This window comes from Pygoscelis adeliae, unplaced genomic scaffold (assembly GCF_000699105.1).
Source record: "Pygoscelis adeliae isolate BGI_AS28 unplaced genomic scaffold, ASM69910v1 Scaffold67, whole genome shotgun sequence".
Lineage (NCBI taxonomy): Eukaryota > Metazoa > Chordata > Aves > Sphenisciformes > Spheniscidae > Pygoscelis > Pygoscelis adeliae.
In genome coordinates, this window is record NW_008825271.1 from 5,075,026 (window position 1) to 5,092,206 (window position 17,181).

The 17,181-nt window shown below is 39.1% G+C and overlaps 1 protein-coding gene across 1 annotated transcript in view; it reads right to left on the reverse strand.

The window, feature by feature from the left end:
- Positions 1 to 867: 867 nt before the first annotated feature.
- DCHS2 (dachsous cadherin-related 2) overlaps positions 868 to 17,181 on the reverse strand; it is a 76,649-nt gene continuing 60,335 nt past the window's right edge. The window contains 6 exon segments of the mRNA XM_009329842.1: positions 868 to 3,497; positions 5,429 to 5,567; positions 8,412 to 8,698; positions 10,214 to 10,344; positions 13,788 to 13,939; positions 15,428 to 15,639. Coding sequence (XP_009328117.1) covers positions 868 to 3,497; positions 5,429 to 5,567; positions 8,412 to 8,698; positions 10,214 to 10,344; positions 13,788 to 13,939; positions 15,428 to 15,639 — 3,551 coding nt within the window.

Sequence of the window (17,181 nt, forward strand, 5' to 3'; positions counted from 1 at the left end):
CATACAAGCCCTTCAGAACAGTAACACTGTCCATCCCTACAGCTCTACAGCTGCCTGGGGACCAGGACAGCTTCTGTAATAGGACAGAAAGACAATAGGTATCTATTTTAGATGTAGTAATAGAGAAGATGGTTGCTTTTATCTTACCACTAGTTATTCTGTTTTCCAAGGGTGATCTGTTATTACTCAGATAATCATGACTCGCTGGCTTTACACCAGGAGAGAAACGAAAGGTGCACAGAAACTGCTACGTGGGATTCCACAGCACAAAGATAGCTAATAAAGCCTGTCGGGGAGCCATGGCAGATGATGAATCTGCACCCGGACCAACAGGTTGTTGGGACCCAGGGGCTGAGATGTGGGAAGTCTGGGCAAACACTCGAGAAAGAGCTCAACAGGAATCTTTGCTTTATTCTTTGGCCACCTCCAAACCTGTCATACTTACACATTCCTCTAGTACCCTCTTCTAATACCACCACAGAAGTGGTCAGAACCCACCAGCATGCTAATAAAGTTTTTCCACAGTAAAGAATTACTACCATTTATTTGTTATTGACATATTTTATGAGAAAAACAGTAAAATCCATCAAGCTGGTTATCAGGCAACTGGCTGTGTGATTTACATAGGAAACCACAGTTGTTGGGAGCTGAAAGAAGAGAAGCCTCATGGCCTTACAGTGTATTCTGGGAAGAACAAAATGCATAATTACCAAGTTTGTGGCTATTTTATATTTTAACTTTTTCAGCTCATGAAAACAGAAAGAATATTGGTGATATAGCTCTGACAGGCACATTTTGCTTGTTAAACAATAACAAAATACATTTTAAGCCCTATTTTTTAACCATAAACTACTGTCAGTTAATAACCTAGACCTGAATTTCATCCTCTGCTGCAAGTTCATGGCTTGGATCAATAACACATGTTCCTATCATTCTCCCATCAGACATTACTGGAGAAGCAGTAGGCGTCTGCATGGTAAGTAAAGAGAGAGAAGGAGAAAAACTGGGGGTCATGGTTGGTGGAGGGTATCCAAGATTATGGATAAGGGGAGAACGAGGGTATTTTTTAAATGCTTGCCCTGATATTATATTCGGCATTCGTGGTGGCACTGTCCTTATGCCAGGCTGAGCTACTGATGTTATCAAGGGAGGAGGGAAAACAAGAGATTTCTTCTCCTTAGGGAAGCTATGAATGTGTATGTTTTCATCTTTCAGTTTTGCAATATCATTAAACACTGAGGCAAGAGGTTGAAATCTGGGTTCCCAGCTGAGCACGTAATCCCAGTTATAACCACCTCCAAGATCCTCATCAGAGGTGCCAAGAATTGCAAGTGAATCATACCCAGAGTCCTGCCTATCTGACATCAAGACATATTCTCTTGTGAGGTCTGTCATTATGTCTTTCTCTTTTATTCCAATTTTCTTAAGTGTCTGAGACAGCATTTTGTTATGTGCATAGGCTGTGTCACAGGCTTCTTCTCCACCTTCTCCTTTAATGGCCTGCATGCTCTCCATGCTTTGCGTGGTAGCCATGACATCTGTTTCTCCAGACTGACAGGAGAGCTGATCAGACTCTCTTGGGATCCCTGAATCTGGCACCCGTGAGCTGCGCTCGCTCAGCACCAAGCTGGCACTCTTTCTGCAAGGATGCTCATTGATCCTTTTGATTTCCTCGTCCTCTGCAGTTTCTCCTTCAGCAGAACCGTGGCCACTGGAGTCTGAATGCCTGCAGGGGACACCATCATCCTTCCCCTCTCCAATTCCTGCTAAGCTCAGCCATTCTGCTATGGCACCCATGGGAAGCATACTGCTCTGAGTACTTTGGATTTTCTGGCAGTCTTTATCTTCGTTGGCTGAATTCACATCAGTAGCTGAGGAGGATACTGCTTCTTTTTTCACACAAGAGTTCATCAGATCTTTCCGCTTATGTCTCAGAATAAGTGCAATAAGACTGACCGCAAGCAGTAAGAACACTATCAAGGAGACTGAAACGCTAATGGTCAGGCTGTATGCTGACACTATGGGATAACTCTCAGGAGAATTGGAAACATTTACCAAAACAGTGCATACCGTGAACTTTGACTCAATTTTGGGGCTATGAGCTCTTACCAACAATTTCAGGGTGTCATCATTCCTTTTGCTGCCATTTTTCTTTCTGTGAACAGTCTGAGTCAAATAAATACTACCACTGGTTTGATTTACAGAAAAGAATGGAGAAGTTTTTAGCAGGGAGTAATGAACAACTCCGTCCAGTCCACCATCGCTGTCTGATGCTGTCACTCTGCCAAGCAACTGGCCTGCTTCGTTCTTCTCAGGGAGATTAAAGAAATACTGTTCTTGTGTAAACACTGGGTCAAATTCATCTCTCCCCTCAATATCTACCTGAACTGTAATGGTGGCCAGTGAGTCACCTTTGTCTTTTGCTTGGATTATGAGACAGTACCTATTCTGACTTTCATAGTCAAACATTTGCTTTGTATGAATATGTCCTGTCAAAGGATCAATGAAGAACATGTCATGGTCTCTAGGAGCTTCACGGTGAGCCAAACACGAAGACTGGATGGAGTAGGTAAGGTGGCCATAGGAGCCTTTATCAAAATCCAGTGCATTAACAGCACACACAAAAGAAAAGGTAGGCAGATTTTCACTGACAGTGCAGCTCAGGCTGGGAAACAAAAATAGTGGGGCATAATCATTATCATCTAGGACGCTAACAAGAACAACAGAAAAAGCCACATTTTTTACATCAGCTCCTCCATCTGTGGCTTGGATGATCAAAGTGAATTTCATGGTATCCTCATAATCCAGCATTTTCATCAAATCCACTGCTCCCGTTTTCTCATCCAAGCGAAAATGTCCCCTGTCATTTCCAGAGATCATAGCATAAGTGATCTCTGCGTTAGTGCCTGCATCACAGTCATTTGCTGAAACTTCGGTGATGTGACTACCTACAGGGATGCTTTCTTTGATATGAATATGGTACTCCAGGCTGCTAAATACTGGAGGATTATCATTAACATCCAGTACAGTTATTAGCACGGTAGCAGTTGAATTCAAGGAGGGCGTTCCACGATCAGACGCAAGGAGGACCAAACAGTGAGAAGAAGCCGTTTCCCTGTTGAGAATATTGCTCAAAACAAGATTGCCAACAAGCTTGTAGGATGTTTCTGACTCCACGACACTTGTTTCCACAGAGAATAAATTGTCAGAATTCCCATCAATAATAGAGTATTCAACATACGTGTTTTCATGTGTCCAATCATAGTCGACGGCTGAAAATGTGAGGACACTTTCTCCAACCAAGGCATCCTCGCTCACGCTGAGATTGTACAGCACCCTTGTGAACTGAGGGGCATAGTTATTTACATCTTCTACGTGCACCTCTACGGAGGTAACTGCACTCAGAGCAGGACTGCCACTGTCCATGGCCTCTATCAGGAGCTGGATAATGGGAATCTTTTCCAGCTGTGTCACTGGTCCTGTAGCAAACACTGAACCTGAAAATAAAACAGAATTAATAAAACCCCACACTCACTAAGGCAAGTAAATGTGATTCCAAAAGCTGAATCGAATCAGTCATATTTGAAAATTATTCAAATGTAATGGCTGCACACCCCATAGTAACTCTAAGAAATCAGAGCTAATGCTGCAAAGTCTACCCACAATGATGCAGTATCAAATACACACACTGCATTTAGACTAGCAAAAATTTCTCTTCCTCATAACAGGCTGAACATGCCAACTGCAGAAAATAAAAGGCAAAATAAAGCTAAGGAAATATAGGCTCCTTATTAGACGTGGCTATGCTGTGCAAGTTCATTACTGAAGGTCGTTAGTTCTCCCATTTTGCTTGCAATCCAGTAACAGCATTATAGGCATGTTTGTTATTTAGATAGGTTTGCCAGTAAGTTATATAAGCATGTCTCATTTAAATTGCCTATCTAAACATGGGGGTTGGACTAGATGATCTTTAAAAGTCCCTTCCATCCCAAACCATTCTATGTTCATAAGCCATCTACTTCTACTTTACTCTTCACACAGCTAAGCACCACAGAGACAATGCCGTGTGACAATTTTCTGACCACAGTTAAAAACAACCATTAGCCAAAGATAAAGACAGGTTGGTGAATAGAGTAACTAATGGGTAAAACAGAAAACAGCTTTAACTGGGTAAGAGATTCGTATTTTCAGTGTTTGTAGTTACCATCACCAAACACACACTGCATTCAAAAATTCACCTCATGTAAACACCTGGAAACCACAAATAAGTGATAAGAACTTGCTCACTGAACAACAGTTGCATATCATTTTGCAGTATCTAGTAATCTGTGAAGCTGATATTACCAAGTTATTTAGATAGGTTTGCCAGTAAGTTATATAAGCATGTCTCATTTAAATTGCCTATCTAAACATGGGGGTTGGACTAGATGATCTTTAAAAGTCCCTTCCATCCCAAACCATTCTATGTTCATAAGCCATCTACTTCTACTTTACTCTTCACACAGCTAAGCACCACAGAGACAATGCCGTGTGACAATTTTCTGACCACAGTTAAAAACAACCATTAGCCAAAGATAAAGACAGGTTGGTGAATAGAGTAACTAATGGGTAAAACAGAAAACAGCTTTAACTGGGTAAGAGATTCGTATTTTCAGTGTTTGTAGTTACCATCACCAAACACACACTGCATTCAAAAATTCACCTCATGTAAACACCTGGAAACCACAAATAAGTGATAAGAACTTGCTCACTGAACAACAGTTGCATATCATTTTGCAGTATCTAGTAATCTGTGAAGCTGATATTACCAAAAACAGTATGTACACATGCATACAGAGACACGCACACAGAGTTTTCTACCTCCCAGACTGTTACAATGTTAGGCCAGAACATTTAAAACGGTCTCAACTATTGAAGAAAATTTCATACTTTGGAGAGAACATTCTCAGTTTAGAAAACTTTTAAATTCCATTTAGGATTATAGGATAACATAAGCTCTCTAAAGAAGCAATCTTAAAAACATACTGCCCAAGCTGTAGAGAAGCTCCATTATGATAGGTTCAACTTATACTGAAAAATAGTAAGTATGAGCTTAAATTGAATGAAACCTAATACATGAGCTGAAATGTCATGAAACAATGCAAAACGTACAGCAACTTTTCTATTAAGTCACGTCAGAGGAATAGCACCTATAGGATGTTGTGACCAGCTGCCTCGTGCACGGTTCAGGGACAAACTGAGAACTCTAGTCTTTGATGCTATCAGTTCTTCAGCGATAATGGCAGATTTAGCCAAAACATATGGTGGACTTTAGTCACCAAAGATTTCCAGAACTCAAGTGATCACTGGCAACAGGTGAGGAAGTGCAATATGACTCTTCAATTTACACTGAAAAAGCCGAAATAATAAACGATGCTTACAGACTCACCATTCTTACGATCAATGGCAAATCCCTCAGGGGAAGAGAGGATTTTGTAGGAAATCATTCCATTATGCTCCGAATCTCTATCCACAGCAGAGACTGTCAGAACAGTGGCATCCATAGAAATGAGCTCTGGCAAGCTCACCTGACATATAAAGCAAAATTACAGTTTTGATAGAGCTTAATAAAAGATTTTTAACATAAAAAAGCATTTTCCTTCATTTGATCTTATTAGAAAAAACCAAACACGGTTCCTAGCTTTGGAAAAAGTTTCACCTACCCATTTTCTTCTGGGACAAAACTATAAAGAGTTGAGATATTGAAAACGATGCATACAATACAGCCAAAATCTATACTAAACTTTAAGCAGTAGTAAAATCCATCTAGTTCTAGTTCATTATGACAACGAGTTCAGTGAATCACTGAATGTCTTTTTTCAATAGTACACTAATGGAAGGATACTTACAACTGCAACTAAAATAGGCTTTTCTCCCTGCTTTCAGAAACACCTTGATTTTTGTACAGGGAATACAGTCTGCAGTCCCCATCTGGAGTATATGATTGACCATTAAAAAAAACTAACACAGGTGCCCTGAAAATTCCAGCACCAGAGCACTTAATCATCACTGGATTATTCCTAGAACTTAGTTTTCCAAAACGCTCCCTTTTTTCTTCATATGATCTAGGAAACCAAGAAAGTCCTTTCCCTTCTTAAGAGCTTCCATTATTTGAAGTCCAGATACAGTATTTTTGTGACCAAAGTTTCCTTCCACCTTATAAATCCAATTTCAAATAAACAGTATGATACAGCAGCTACCTTTGTCATAACTTCAAGTGTTAGTTTAAATCATTTTAACAGAGGGATTATATGTATATAATAGCCATATATATATATGAAACTATATATGAAAAGTATAAATATGAAAACACTTGAAAGGACAATAAAAAAGTAAAAATTACAGGATTATGAATAGGGAATTATACCTATCATTGACCGAAAAGAAGCAGTGTATCTTACTGTCCAAGCAACACATCAAAACATCAGGATTGTGGAGAGAGAAGCTCAGCTGTTTACATTAGCATACTCAATAGAGCTATGCTGTTTTGCATCAGTTAATAACCCTGTCTGTAATGTCTGCTCTGACCTACAAAAAAATTCCTAGCACTTGCACAAGCAAGTACTTGCCTAAACTATTCTCCAAAATCAAATACATACGAGGGTTGAGGAAAACTTAAGGCAAGGTCTAAAAATCACTTGAATATTAATAGTGCTTTTTTTTTTTTTTCAGAATTTAAACTTATGAGTTTAAGTGGGTAATTTACACAAATCCTGACAACTCAGGCACCTGAAAGTTTCACAGGTGCCTACAGTCTGTCCCATAGTTATCTAAGTGACTAAATTGTTGTGCCTGCACACGCTCAGAAGTTGTTACTAAGCCAAATGTTTAGACTTATTTCTTGACTAAATCTGTCTGAGATTTATAAATGAAGCATTATTAAATCCAAGCCTTCTGTGATGCCTCATATTTTTGGCTCTGAGCACATCCACCACACACAAAAAGCACCAAGTCAAGCAAACAGCTCAGTTCACAGGATTGCAGAACGGCTGAGGTTGGCAGGCACCTTTGCAGGTCGTCTTGTCCAACCCTTGCTCAGAGCAGGGTCACCTAGAGCAGGGTGCCCATGACTGTGTATAGCTGAGTTTTGAATATCTCCAGGGATAGAGACTCCACAACTGCTCTGGGCAACTTGTGCCAGTGCTCAGTCACTGTTAGAGTTTTTAAAAAAAGTTTTTCCTGATGTTTAAACGGAATTTCCTGTATTTCTGTTTGTGCCCACTGCCTCTTGCCCTGTCACTGGACACCACAGAGGAGAGTCTGGCTCTGTCTTCTCTACTTGCCCCACCAGTATTTACAGACATTGGTAAGATCCTCCCTCAGCCTTCTCTTCTCCAGGCTAAACGATCCATGATCTAGGCTCTCTTGGGCCTCAGCCCAAGCCCAACAGCCTAGACCCACACAAACAAGTCCTAAGGAAACAACTCTGGCAGCCTCACCTTTCCTGTGGCAGCCTTATTGCAGCCTAACTTCACCTGGAGCTCCAGGCTTTGTCTCTCTCCCATCCCTAATCCTAACTCCAAGCCATTACATGTGCTGAGCCTTAGCCCAAGCCCCTCAGCCTCAGGGCTGATGACGTCAGGGCAAAACCCTTTTAGCAGCCTACCCTTGAGAGCCTTGTATGATAGATGCTCCAATTCCTTTAATCATCTCAGTGGCCTGTAGTTGTCCATAGTCGCTAAAACAGCTTTGTTTTAAAACACTGTTGGACAACCTGACTTCTGCAACACTCTAGCAATTTAAATGCTTGTCCAGAAGTCCAAAAGCTGAGCTCTGTATCCTCCTCAGTCTAGTAGGGGATGCTGGGGAGGTCAAAACTCATATCCCTCACTCCCTAGATGAGAACCATTGCTGTAAGGCAGGGTTACACATTACAAACCATGTGTGCATAACCTACCACAGGGGCATTTGCTACACCTCTGTGGAGCCATGTAACTGCAAGTGAAAAAATTCATGCCATAGTAACGGGCCCAGAATAAATGTACCAACTTGTTTACCATTCTCTCAGAAGAAGGAAGTTCTGAACACTGGACCCTGCTCCCCAAACTGGTTTGGATTATATCCAGTAACTCCTAGTGATGAATGCATGGTGTATGGAGTACAGCTAGCATTCACACCACTTTCCTTCTGAAGTCAGAAACCACAAACATGAAAACTAAACAATTCCCTCAGTCTTTTTAGCAGAATTCCTAGGAAGGGGCCGGGGTTTCCCAGAAGAGCTCTGCTGTGTTTCTGCTCAGTAATAGTTTGCAGAGACCTTTCCTTCTCAGTGTTCAAATGCATTTTTAAGACAAATATAAACAAACACTCCTACTATTTATCTTCATATATGGAAAGACATCACGTTTGTTGTCCATTTGCCATGTTCCCACCTGATATGAATCCTGAGTAAACACTGGTGGGTTATCATTGATGTCCAAAACAAGGATGGTGAGTTCTGCTTCTGTTTGATGTACAGAATCTGAAACTATGAGTCTCAGCTTATACACAGCAGTTTCTTCAAAATCTAATGGTTCCACCACTGTGACTACACCAGTGTGTTGATCGATGGCAAATTTCATTCCAGGACTATTATCATAAATAAAACCAAACTGAAGTGCTGGCCTGGAGTCCACATCACTTGCTGACACCTGAGTCACTATAAAACCAGGCAGGGCATCTGAAACAATAATTTTCAGAGTAAGTCATAGCTAAAAGATGATGTTACAATTTCTGAAGATTTTGCCAATTTTGTAATATTGAATCTTAGATATATGTAATCTTTCTGTATTAGCTTTTGGTGTATTTTGACTTTGTGTTTTAGAATAAGAGCAATATCCAGAAATGCTATGGAAACAGTACTGGATTTCTTCAAATGCATCTGCTTTATCCCAATTTTAATTTGGGTTTTCTTTAGACTTTCCCAGATTCAGTGTAGCCATAACTGTTTCTTCACCAGCAACAGGAACTTCCATGGTTTTCCACATGCATTTAGGTGACATGAATTTATTGAACAGTGTCAAACTTCCACAACAATATTTAACTGAGGCATCAGAGTCCCCTGGTCTTTGTAGAGCCAGCAACTGCAATTCTGAAGCTTGTCCAGAGGAGGAGAAAAGCCACTAGAGAGACACGAGACATGCAGCCAGACCTACGTGGCACAAAAGTCTTAAGAGCTCAAGGTGTATTCCTATGAGATTGAGGAACTGGATACAGACAGCTTTTGTCATTTGCCAAATTGACAGTACCAGGGATTTCAAACTGAACCTACAAGTGATCATCTAACAAAGCCTGGAGCTAACAGAAACTAAACCATTCCCCATTTGCATGCCTGGGGTATTAAGCCTCAAACATGCGGTGTGATGTCCTAAAGCAAATGTTCTTAAACAGAATACAAAAACCTAAATAAGTAGCCAGTAGTTTACAGCTGCTGTGCATCCATGACTCCCGTACTTGTCATTACCAGTGGGAGCTAAATTTAGGAAAGGCTAAAAAAATATCACTAGAAACACAGCCTTGATATCTTTTGTTAACAGGAGTACCGGAATTTCAGCACCTAAATCTTTATAAATGTTCGGCTGTATATCTTAATGCATTACATATATGATGCCTGTATTTGAAAATGCTGGGCTTAAGATTCAAGGTCTGCAATGTTGAACTTATGTCACACAATATACCAGATGTATGCTGGGATTAGAACTCAGGAGGTCCTGGGTCCTCCTCTTCATGATCATCAACTGGATCAAGCTATAGAGCATTTTAAAGCTTCATTCAAATTTACAGAAATTATTTCTTTCATCACAATGAAGTTAAAAATGTCTCATTTCTAGCAATGCTTTTTTAACTTTTAACACCAAGTATTTTTATTGGAGAAAAGCAGAAATTGAAGACATCTGAAGAATATGACACTGCAGTCCAAAATGAACAGATTACAGATGTATTTCTGTAGCATTTGTTTTCCTCTTTCTGAATTGCCTATGGTTTTGCTCCAAACTATTCTTAAACACAATGTCTAAAGATTAAGAATAATGCCCCTGAGAACAAAAGCAGATCACAATTTACTTTGATATTTCAGTATTAATATGATCCATTATCCTTTTTACTAGAGTCACTTGGTTACACAAATCACCAAAAGCATTATTGTTGTTTGACAAATCCCAGTCTTAATAAAACTTAGCTGTACCATCACACTTACTTTCTGGGACCTCCACTTCACCTAGTGGTTGGACAACTGGAGCATTGTCATTAACATCTAACACTTGTATCTTCACAATACTTGTAGCAGAAAGTCTGGGGTTTCCTTTATCAGCAGCTTGTACAACCAACCTACAATTAAAGGAAGCAATAATTGTCACTACTGGTCAGAAATCGCAGAATTATCCACCAATGTTATAAGCAGGGGAAAAATTACAAATGAAAAGATTAGCCCTTTCTGCTCCTCCTTGCAACTCTTAAATTCCATCTTTCTTTCTGTAATGTTGGCTGTCTGGAGTTTTATTTTTTGTGTCTTGCAGGAAAAATGTCCAGGAGAATCTAGGTGGCAAAAACGTAACAAAATCATACAAAGAAAAGGAAGTATTCATTTGTATTCATTTCACCCAATTTCATACCAAATGTAGGTGGTTAAACAAGCTAGCAAGACTCTTTCAAATAAGATACATTTCTCCAGTTTGTAATTCAGAGCAGGAATTAAAACCTAAGTACTAAATTGTCCTTTGGAGGAACCTGCGTCTCCTCATTGTTTACAGAGGGACAACAGGAATGTGAAAATTGGGTAATATGAAAACATCCTAAGTAATATTCAGCCAAAATGTCTGCAGAGAGAGAATAGGCCCCCTATTATATTATAAATGTAAGTGATAAAGTGAAAAACCTGAATGCATGCACCATTTGACAGCGGCAAAGATCCCATTGATTTTAGTGGGACCAGAATCTCATTGTCAGATTAAGAGAGTTTGCCTGTAGGCTTGCATTTTATACCTGCATAAGGATGGGTAGTAGATTCTGTTAACAACCTTTTGATTTCCACAAACAGTGTAGCAAAGAAAATGGTAAGCAACGACCTGATAAACATGGATAAAAGGATGTTTACTCTCTGTGGGAACTAGCTTCTGAACAATAAAGATCAAATGTTTATGGTAAGCAAAGATTATTTGGAAGACTTCACCCCTCCCCAGTATTAAAAATTATCCAGAAGGGAATTCAAAATTAAATCTAACTCAACAGGTGCTCTAAAAAAAGGAACAGACAATAAAAAGAAAACATCGAGCTATGCGAAAGGATATACAAGTCAGAGCCTGGCATCTCAATTAAATGTTTTGTGTACTAACAGTTGTTTGCATGTCGCATCATATTTTCTGGGTCTCCCCACAGATCTTCCGAATGCTTTATTTCTCCCTCTTTCTTCTAAGTCACAGTTTCTGTTTGAAGTGTCAAATAGATACTACTTCACATGGTTCACATGACCATATGGAATACCAAGGCTGTAACTCAAGCTGTGGATTGCAGCACTTCCATTCCTGAACCGCACCAGCTCTGGTCTGGGTGTCCTTGTGGTTTCTGACGCCGACAGAACGTATAACTTGAATTGCAGGCTAGTATTCAATCGGTGACCATGTATAATTCCATATAGAAAGTGTATTTTTTCTAGAATGAATATGGGTAAGGTATACATATGGAAATATTTTACTAAAAATAATCACTTTCTAAAGTTTCAGGAAAAAACTCTCATAAAAACATCTCAGCCAAGGCATTAAAATTAAGGTTCTGTCAACACTTTCATTATAACTCCTATTATAAGGGACTTAAAACTTCTGGGGATGACAATGTTCAATTTAGATAAAATAAACAACTCCGTGCAAATTTGAAAGAACCAATGGTAACATTTTGAAATTAAACAGGAGAACAGTTTTGAAAGCTTCTTTTGCTATTCACTTTTCACCTAACAACGTACACATTAGTAACATATTAATAAAGAGAAGGAATATGAAGCTTCAGATTCCTCGATGCCCTGGTTTTGGCTGGGATAGAGTCAATTTTCTTCCCAGTAGCTGGTACAGTGCTGTGTGTTGGATTCAGGATGAGAATAATGTTGATAACACACTGATGTTTTAGTTGTTGCTAAGCAGTGCTCGCACTAGTCAAGGACTTTTCAGCTTCTCATGCCCTGCCAGCGAGAAGCTGGGAGGGGGCACAGCCAGGACAGCTGACCCAAACTGGCCAAAGGGACATTCCATACCATGTGATGTCACGCTCAGTCTATAAAGTGCGGGGAGTTGGCCAGGGGACGGTGACCGCTGCTCGGGAACTGGCTGGGCATCGGTCGGCGGGTGGTGAGCAATTGCATTGTGCATCACTTGCTTTGTACATTCTTTTATCGTCATTATTATTATTATTATTATTATTATTATTATTATTATTATTATTTTCCTTTCCTTTTCTGTCCTATTAAACTGTCTTTATCTCAATTCATGAATTTTACTTTTTTTTTCCCGACTCTCTCCCCCATCCCACTGAGAGGGGCAGTGAGCGAACAGCTGTGTGGTGTTTAGCTGCCTGCCAGGTTAAACCACAACACTCGAACAAACTGTCAATTTAAAATGCTAAATTCCAACACAAATACTGAAATAAATCAGGCTCCCAGTTAAAGACAGATGTAAGAATTATTATGCTTACATGTTCAATGCTTCATCAACAGTAAACATCCTTCCTTTGAAGGATTTATGCCAGGCATTCTTTTAAAGTACTAGTTACAAATAAAATGTATTATGGTATTTAAATGACTAAAAATCAAAAGTAATGTTTTTGATTCAGTGAAAAACAAACTCCAAATGAAGTGTTCTGTATATTAAGGTAAAACAAAGTATTTCCTTTAGGACACTATTATCAAATTACACTGATATTTAAAAAATAAATAAATAATATTCCGTTGATCTTTTTGATGTGGTTTTCTAGAAGTTACTCTGGTTCATAAGAATTCTGATTGAATGTTTAAAACTTTGAGGCCTCAGAGGATAGGAAAACTTGCAAATACTTTAACTGATGCCACAACCATATGGAAAAAAAAAAGGTAATCTCTACTGACACATACAAAGAAATCTACTTTTTGTAGAGATTGCAGTACATAAAAAAGGTGTATTAATGAATCTGCATACTCTTATTTTCTCTTCAACGCATGATTTATTTGCTTTCTAATTCCAATTATGGCATGACCTCTAAGAAAAATTGTCATGTGCACTTGATCATATTTACTCACAGTTTCTTAGAAAACAGGAAAAAAAATAATACTTAGTACAAGACAGCTTATAGATGGAAACAGCTTACAGAAGCATCTTTATCAGATTACAGAGAAGAAAATTTGAACTATATTCTAATTAAAGAACAGAACATGCCCTATTTCTTAGATTTGGTTTGAGTGCTTTCTCTGTGTCTTTATGTATTTATAAAATTGGTTCCAGAGAGGGAATGGCTGTACAGTTCTTAAACTAAAATCCAGGAACTGTCATCATTCCTATACTGAATCATCACGCTCGCTTATATCAGTAAGCGTTGCCAATGATTAAAGAAGACTATATTTCTCCCCCTAAGTATGCAAGAATCCATGGTATAAATGGGCAGCTTTAGCGCTGTTCTCAATGCTGTCTGGCTTGCACCCAGGCTCTGTGGGTAATGGATATCAACAGAAAACTATAAAATACGTAACATGAGCAATCTCAAGTTAAAGTGAACAAAAAGAAGAATATATTTTTACAAGAACCTTGCATACAAACCTGTAAGATGAAGCGTTTTCATGATCTAGGACTGTATTAGTTGCTAAAATCCCTCGTGCTGAATCAATATGAAATGTTGCATCTTCATTACCAGATAAAATTGAGTATTCAGTTTCTCCATTCAGCCCACTGTCAAGGTCAGTGGCAAACACCTGTTTGGGAGCAAAACTGAGGCTTAATTCAAAATGGCAGAATGCGATTTCAGAAAGAAAAACCTTATACTACAGCCATCTATTTCTGGTTACTTTCCTTTCGACTGCACAGATTTAAGTGAATAATTGGTCACCAACATGAGTGTCACGTGAGGTCACAAAATCTGCTCATGAATTGCAATAGGATGCACATGAATTCTTTCCCTGGGTAATTTGAAATTCAGCTACATGAAGCGCTAGGGCTGAATGTGATCATTTTACAGTGCTTATATTACTATAAGGTTGCTGTTAGAATGCTGTCTCTGTTTAGTGCATAAAAATGCACTTTCCTGGGGGTCTGTGATGGGCCCTTAAAGTATTACTGCTATACAAATAGACAAAGGATAACATAATTAAATTATTAAGTTTTCAGAGCTTTCATGGAATAGTTTATTAATTACTTTTTAAAATACAAACCAGAAAATGTAGAAAGGGCAGAGGCAAGCTATAAAACCAACAGAATAAATAACATTCACGAGCAGTGAACAGGTTTCTCAGACTCCTCTGACTCTTTGAAGAGTCGTCTTTGTATTTTTCTGGTTGCTGAACAAGCATTATAATGAGTATGGGATCCAAACCATAGCAGAGGCAACCAGTCACGTTGAATAAAGGAAACATAATAGAATGCATTCTGTCATAAAATTTTGACTACACATCTGGGTTGACTGCCTTTTGATTTTTCTCCATTCCTGAACATATGTTTCTCTAAATACAACGTCTATCAGTTTCTAATCACTTTGCCCTGGAGGCATTTGTAGCTTTCCATTTATTTATTCTCTAGAGGAGGAATATCTTTAGTACCTAACATGACCCTCACTGTGACCTGACTTGCAATGCAGGAACATGTACTGAGGAAATTATGTGTTCTTCTAGTCCAACTGATGTCTTCTTTTGCTCTAACATAGCCAGCTGGAAACACTTTTGGAGAATGGATCCATTCAGAGGAAGAAGTGTTTGCACATTTAAATTGAGACAAGCTGCTCTTTAGGCATCAGATTTTAAATTGAACACTTGGGTTTGACTCTACTAGTCTGATGAGTTGAAAGTATTCTTTTTATTGCTATAGGCTTTTCAGTAGATGCATTAATGCAAGACCCAGCCTATATTGTAACCAGAACCACAGCTTTGAATGGTATTTTTCAACTGCTTGAAGAGAGAAACAGAAAATTAAAAAAACAAAGAATTTAAAGTCCAGCTGCACAATTATTAAGAAAAGAATTATCTTTCAACTTAACAAACCTGAATGAAAGATTTGAAATGTGGTCTAGAAAAGAAGTCATTGAATATTTTAGATATTCAAGCAAAGTAGTAGCAACACCAAGAACTCCACTCTCAGTTTTTAAGAGACAGTAGTCCAGAAGAGACCTAGCAGGACTGTAGTCATGAACAGATCAACCAAACTTCTTTTTGACTACAGCACTGGGCTTGGGAAGATATATTTCCACTTACCTGTATGATGTCTGTTTTAGGACTTTGGCCTTCCCATACTGATGCTTTGTAATAGCTTTGCTCAAATTTAGGTACATTGTCATTCACATCTTGTATCAAAACTGTCACTCCACAGAGTGCTGAGTTCAAGCCATTTTCAGCCAAAACTGAAAGATGTATTTTTTTCTTAACTTCATAATCAAGAAACTTCGGCTCTTTTACTGTGATTGCACCTGGTTTATTAAAATAAAAATAAAAAAATATTGAGATGTGACACGTATTCAGGAAAAAACATGCACAAATGCAGTTATGAAGTCCCTAACTTATATGGTCTCCTTCATTGAACACATGACAGAATTCCAGCAAGCTCCCCACCGTGTCCTTCCTCTGCCTAACATCACACCCCACATGCTAGTTACTGTACAAATCTTGGACAGCTAAGTTTTCACTGATCAAGCACCATGTTGGCAATTTCCTAAAACAAAGCTGATTCACTTGCAGGGGGATAGAGAGGAAGAAAGCAGCTGCGTGACGTGTGCTCCTTGACACGTGACAGTGAGCCAGCTGTGTCTGAAGAGACTCTTGGCCCTCATCTGAGAGTGGCTACATCTAGCCCTCCATCTATATCCAATTTGGGCAATAGCTGTATCAATTTCTGTATGTGACTGACATACAGACATACAGGTAAAACACTGACTCCTTCTGATGCAGTGAGCCTCCCCCCATCACTGTTATTCTATCAAAAATAATCAGTGAAAATTATTGGGACTACAAGCACAACTAGACATCTCCACATTAAACCTGAAATGTCCTTGGAAATCCATAGTCATTGTTTAAATGTTCTAGGTAATATAGTAATATACTCAAAATTCTTCATTACATCTAAACATCAAACATAGTTCATTTGTATGATAATTTCATTAGAATTCAAATTCAATTTTGTATGGATTTTTCAGTAGTGATACCATGAATATCTATATCCCAAACTTGTGATAGCATGAGAACCCATCTACTGTGGCTCTCCAAGCTACTGCTTTTTAGTTTTTATTTTCTAAGATAAGCAGCAATGATTGGCTATTGTTTATGCATCTGTCCAGTGTTCAAGAATTGCGTCTCGAACATAAAGATTTCAAAGCTGGCAAGTGGTCTCTGTTCAGCACAACACTTAAAAATTACCACATTCTGTATACAGAAAAAGCAAAATAGACAGTGGCAGAAGGAATACACTTCAAGACAACAGAGAGTAACTGAAAGCATCTAGTGTAGAGTGGTGCAAATAATCAAGTTTGAGGTACACCACCTAGAAGGAACAAGTGAAAGAAACAGAGTTGCTCATTCATAGAATCATAGAATAGTTTGGGTTGGAAGGGACCTCTAAAGGTCATCTAGTCCAACCCCCCTGCCGTGGGCAGGGACATCTTCAACTAGATCAGGTTGCTCAGAGCCCCGTCCAACCTGACCTGGAATGTTTCCAGGAATGGGGCATCCACCACCTCTCTGGGAAACCTGTGCCAGTGTTTCACCACCCTCAGCGTAAAAAATTTCTTCCTTATATCTAGCCTAAATCTACCCCCCTGTAGTTTAAAGCCATTCCCCCTTGTTCTGTCACAACAGGCCCTGCTAAAAAGTTTGCCCCCACCTTTTTTATAAGCCCCCTTTAAGTACTGACAGGCTGCAATAAGGTCTCCCCGAAGCCTTCTCTTCTCCGGGCTGAACAACCCCAACTCTCTCAGCCTTTCTTCACAGGAGAGGTGTTCCATCCTCCTGGTCATTTT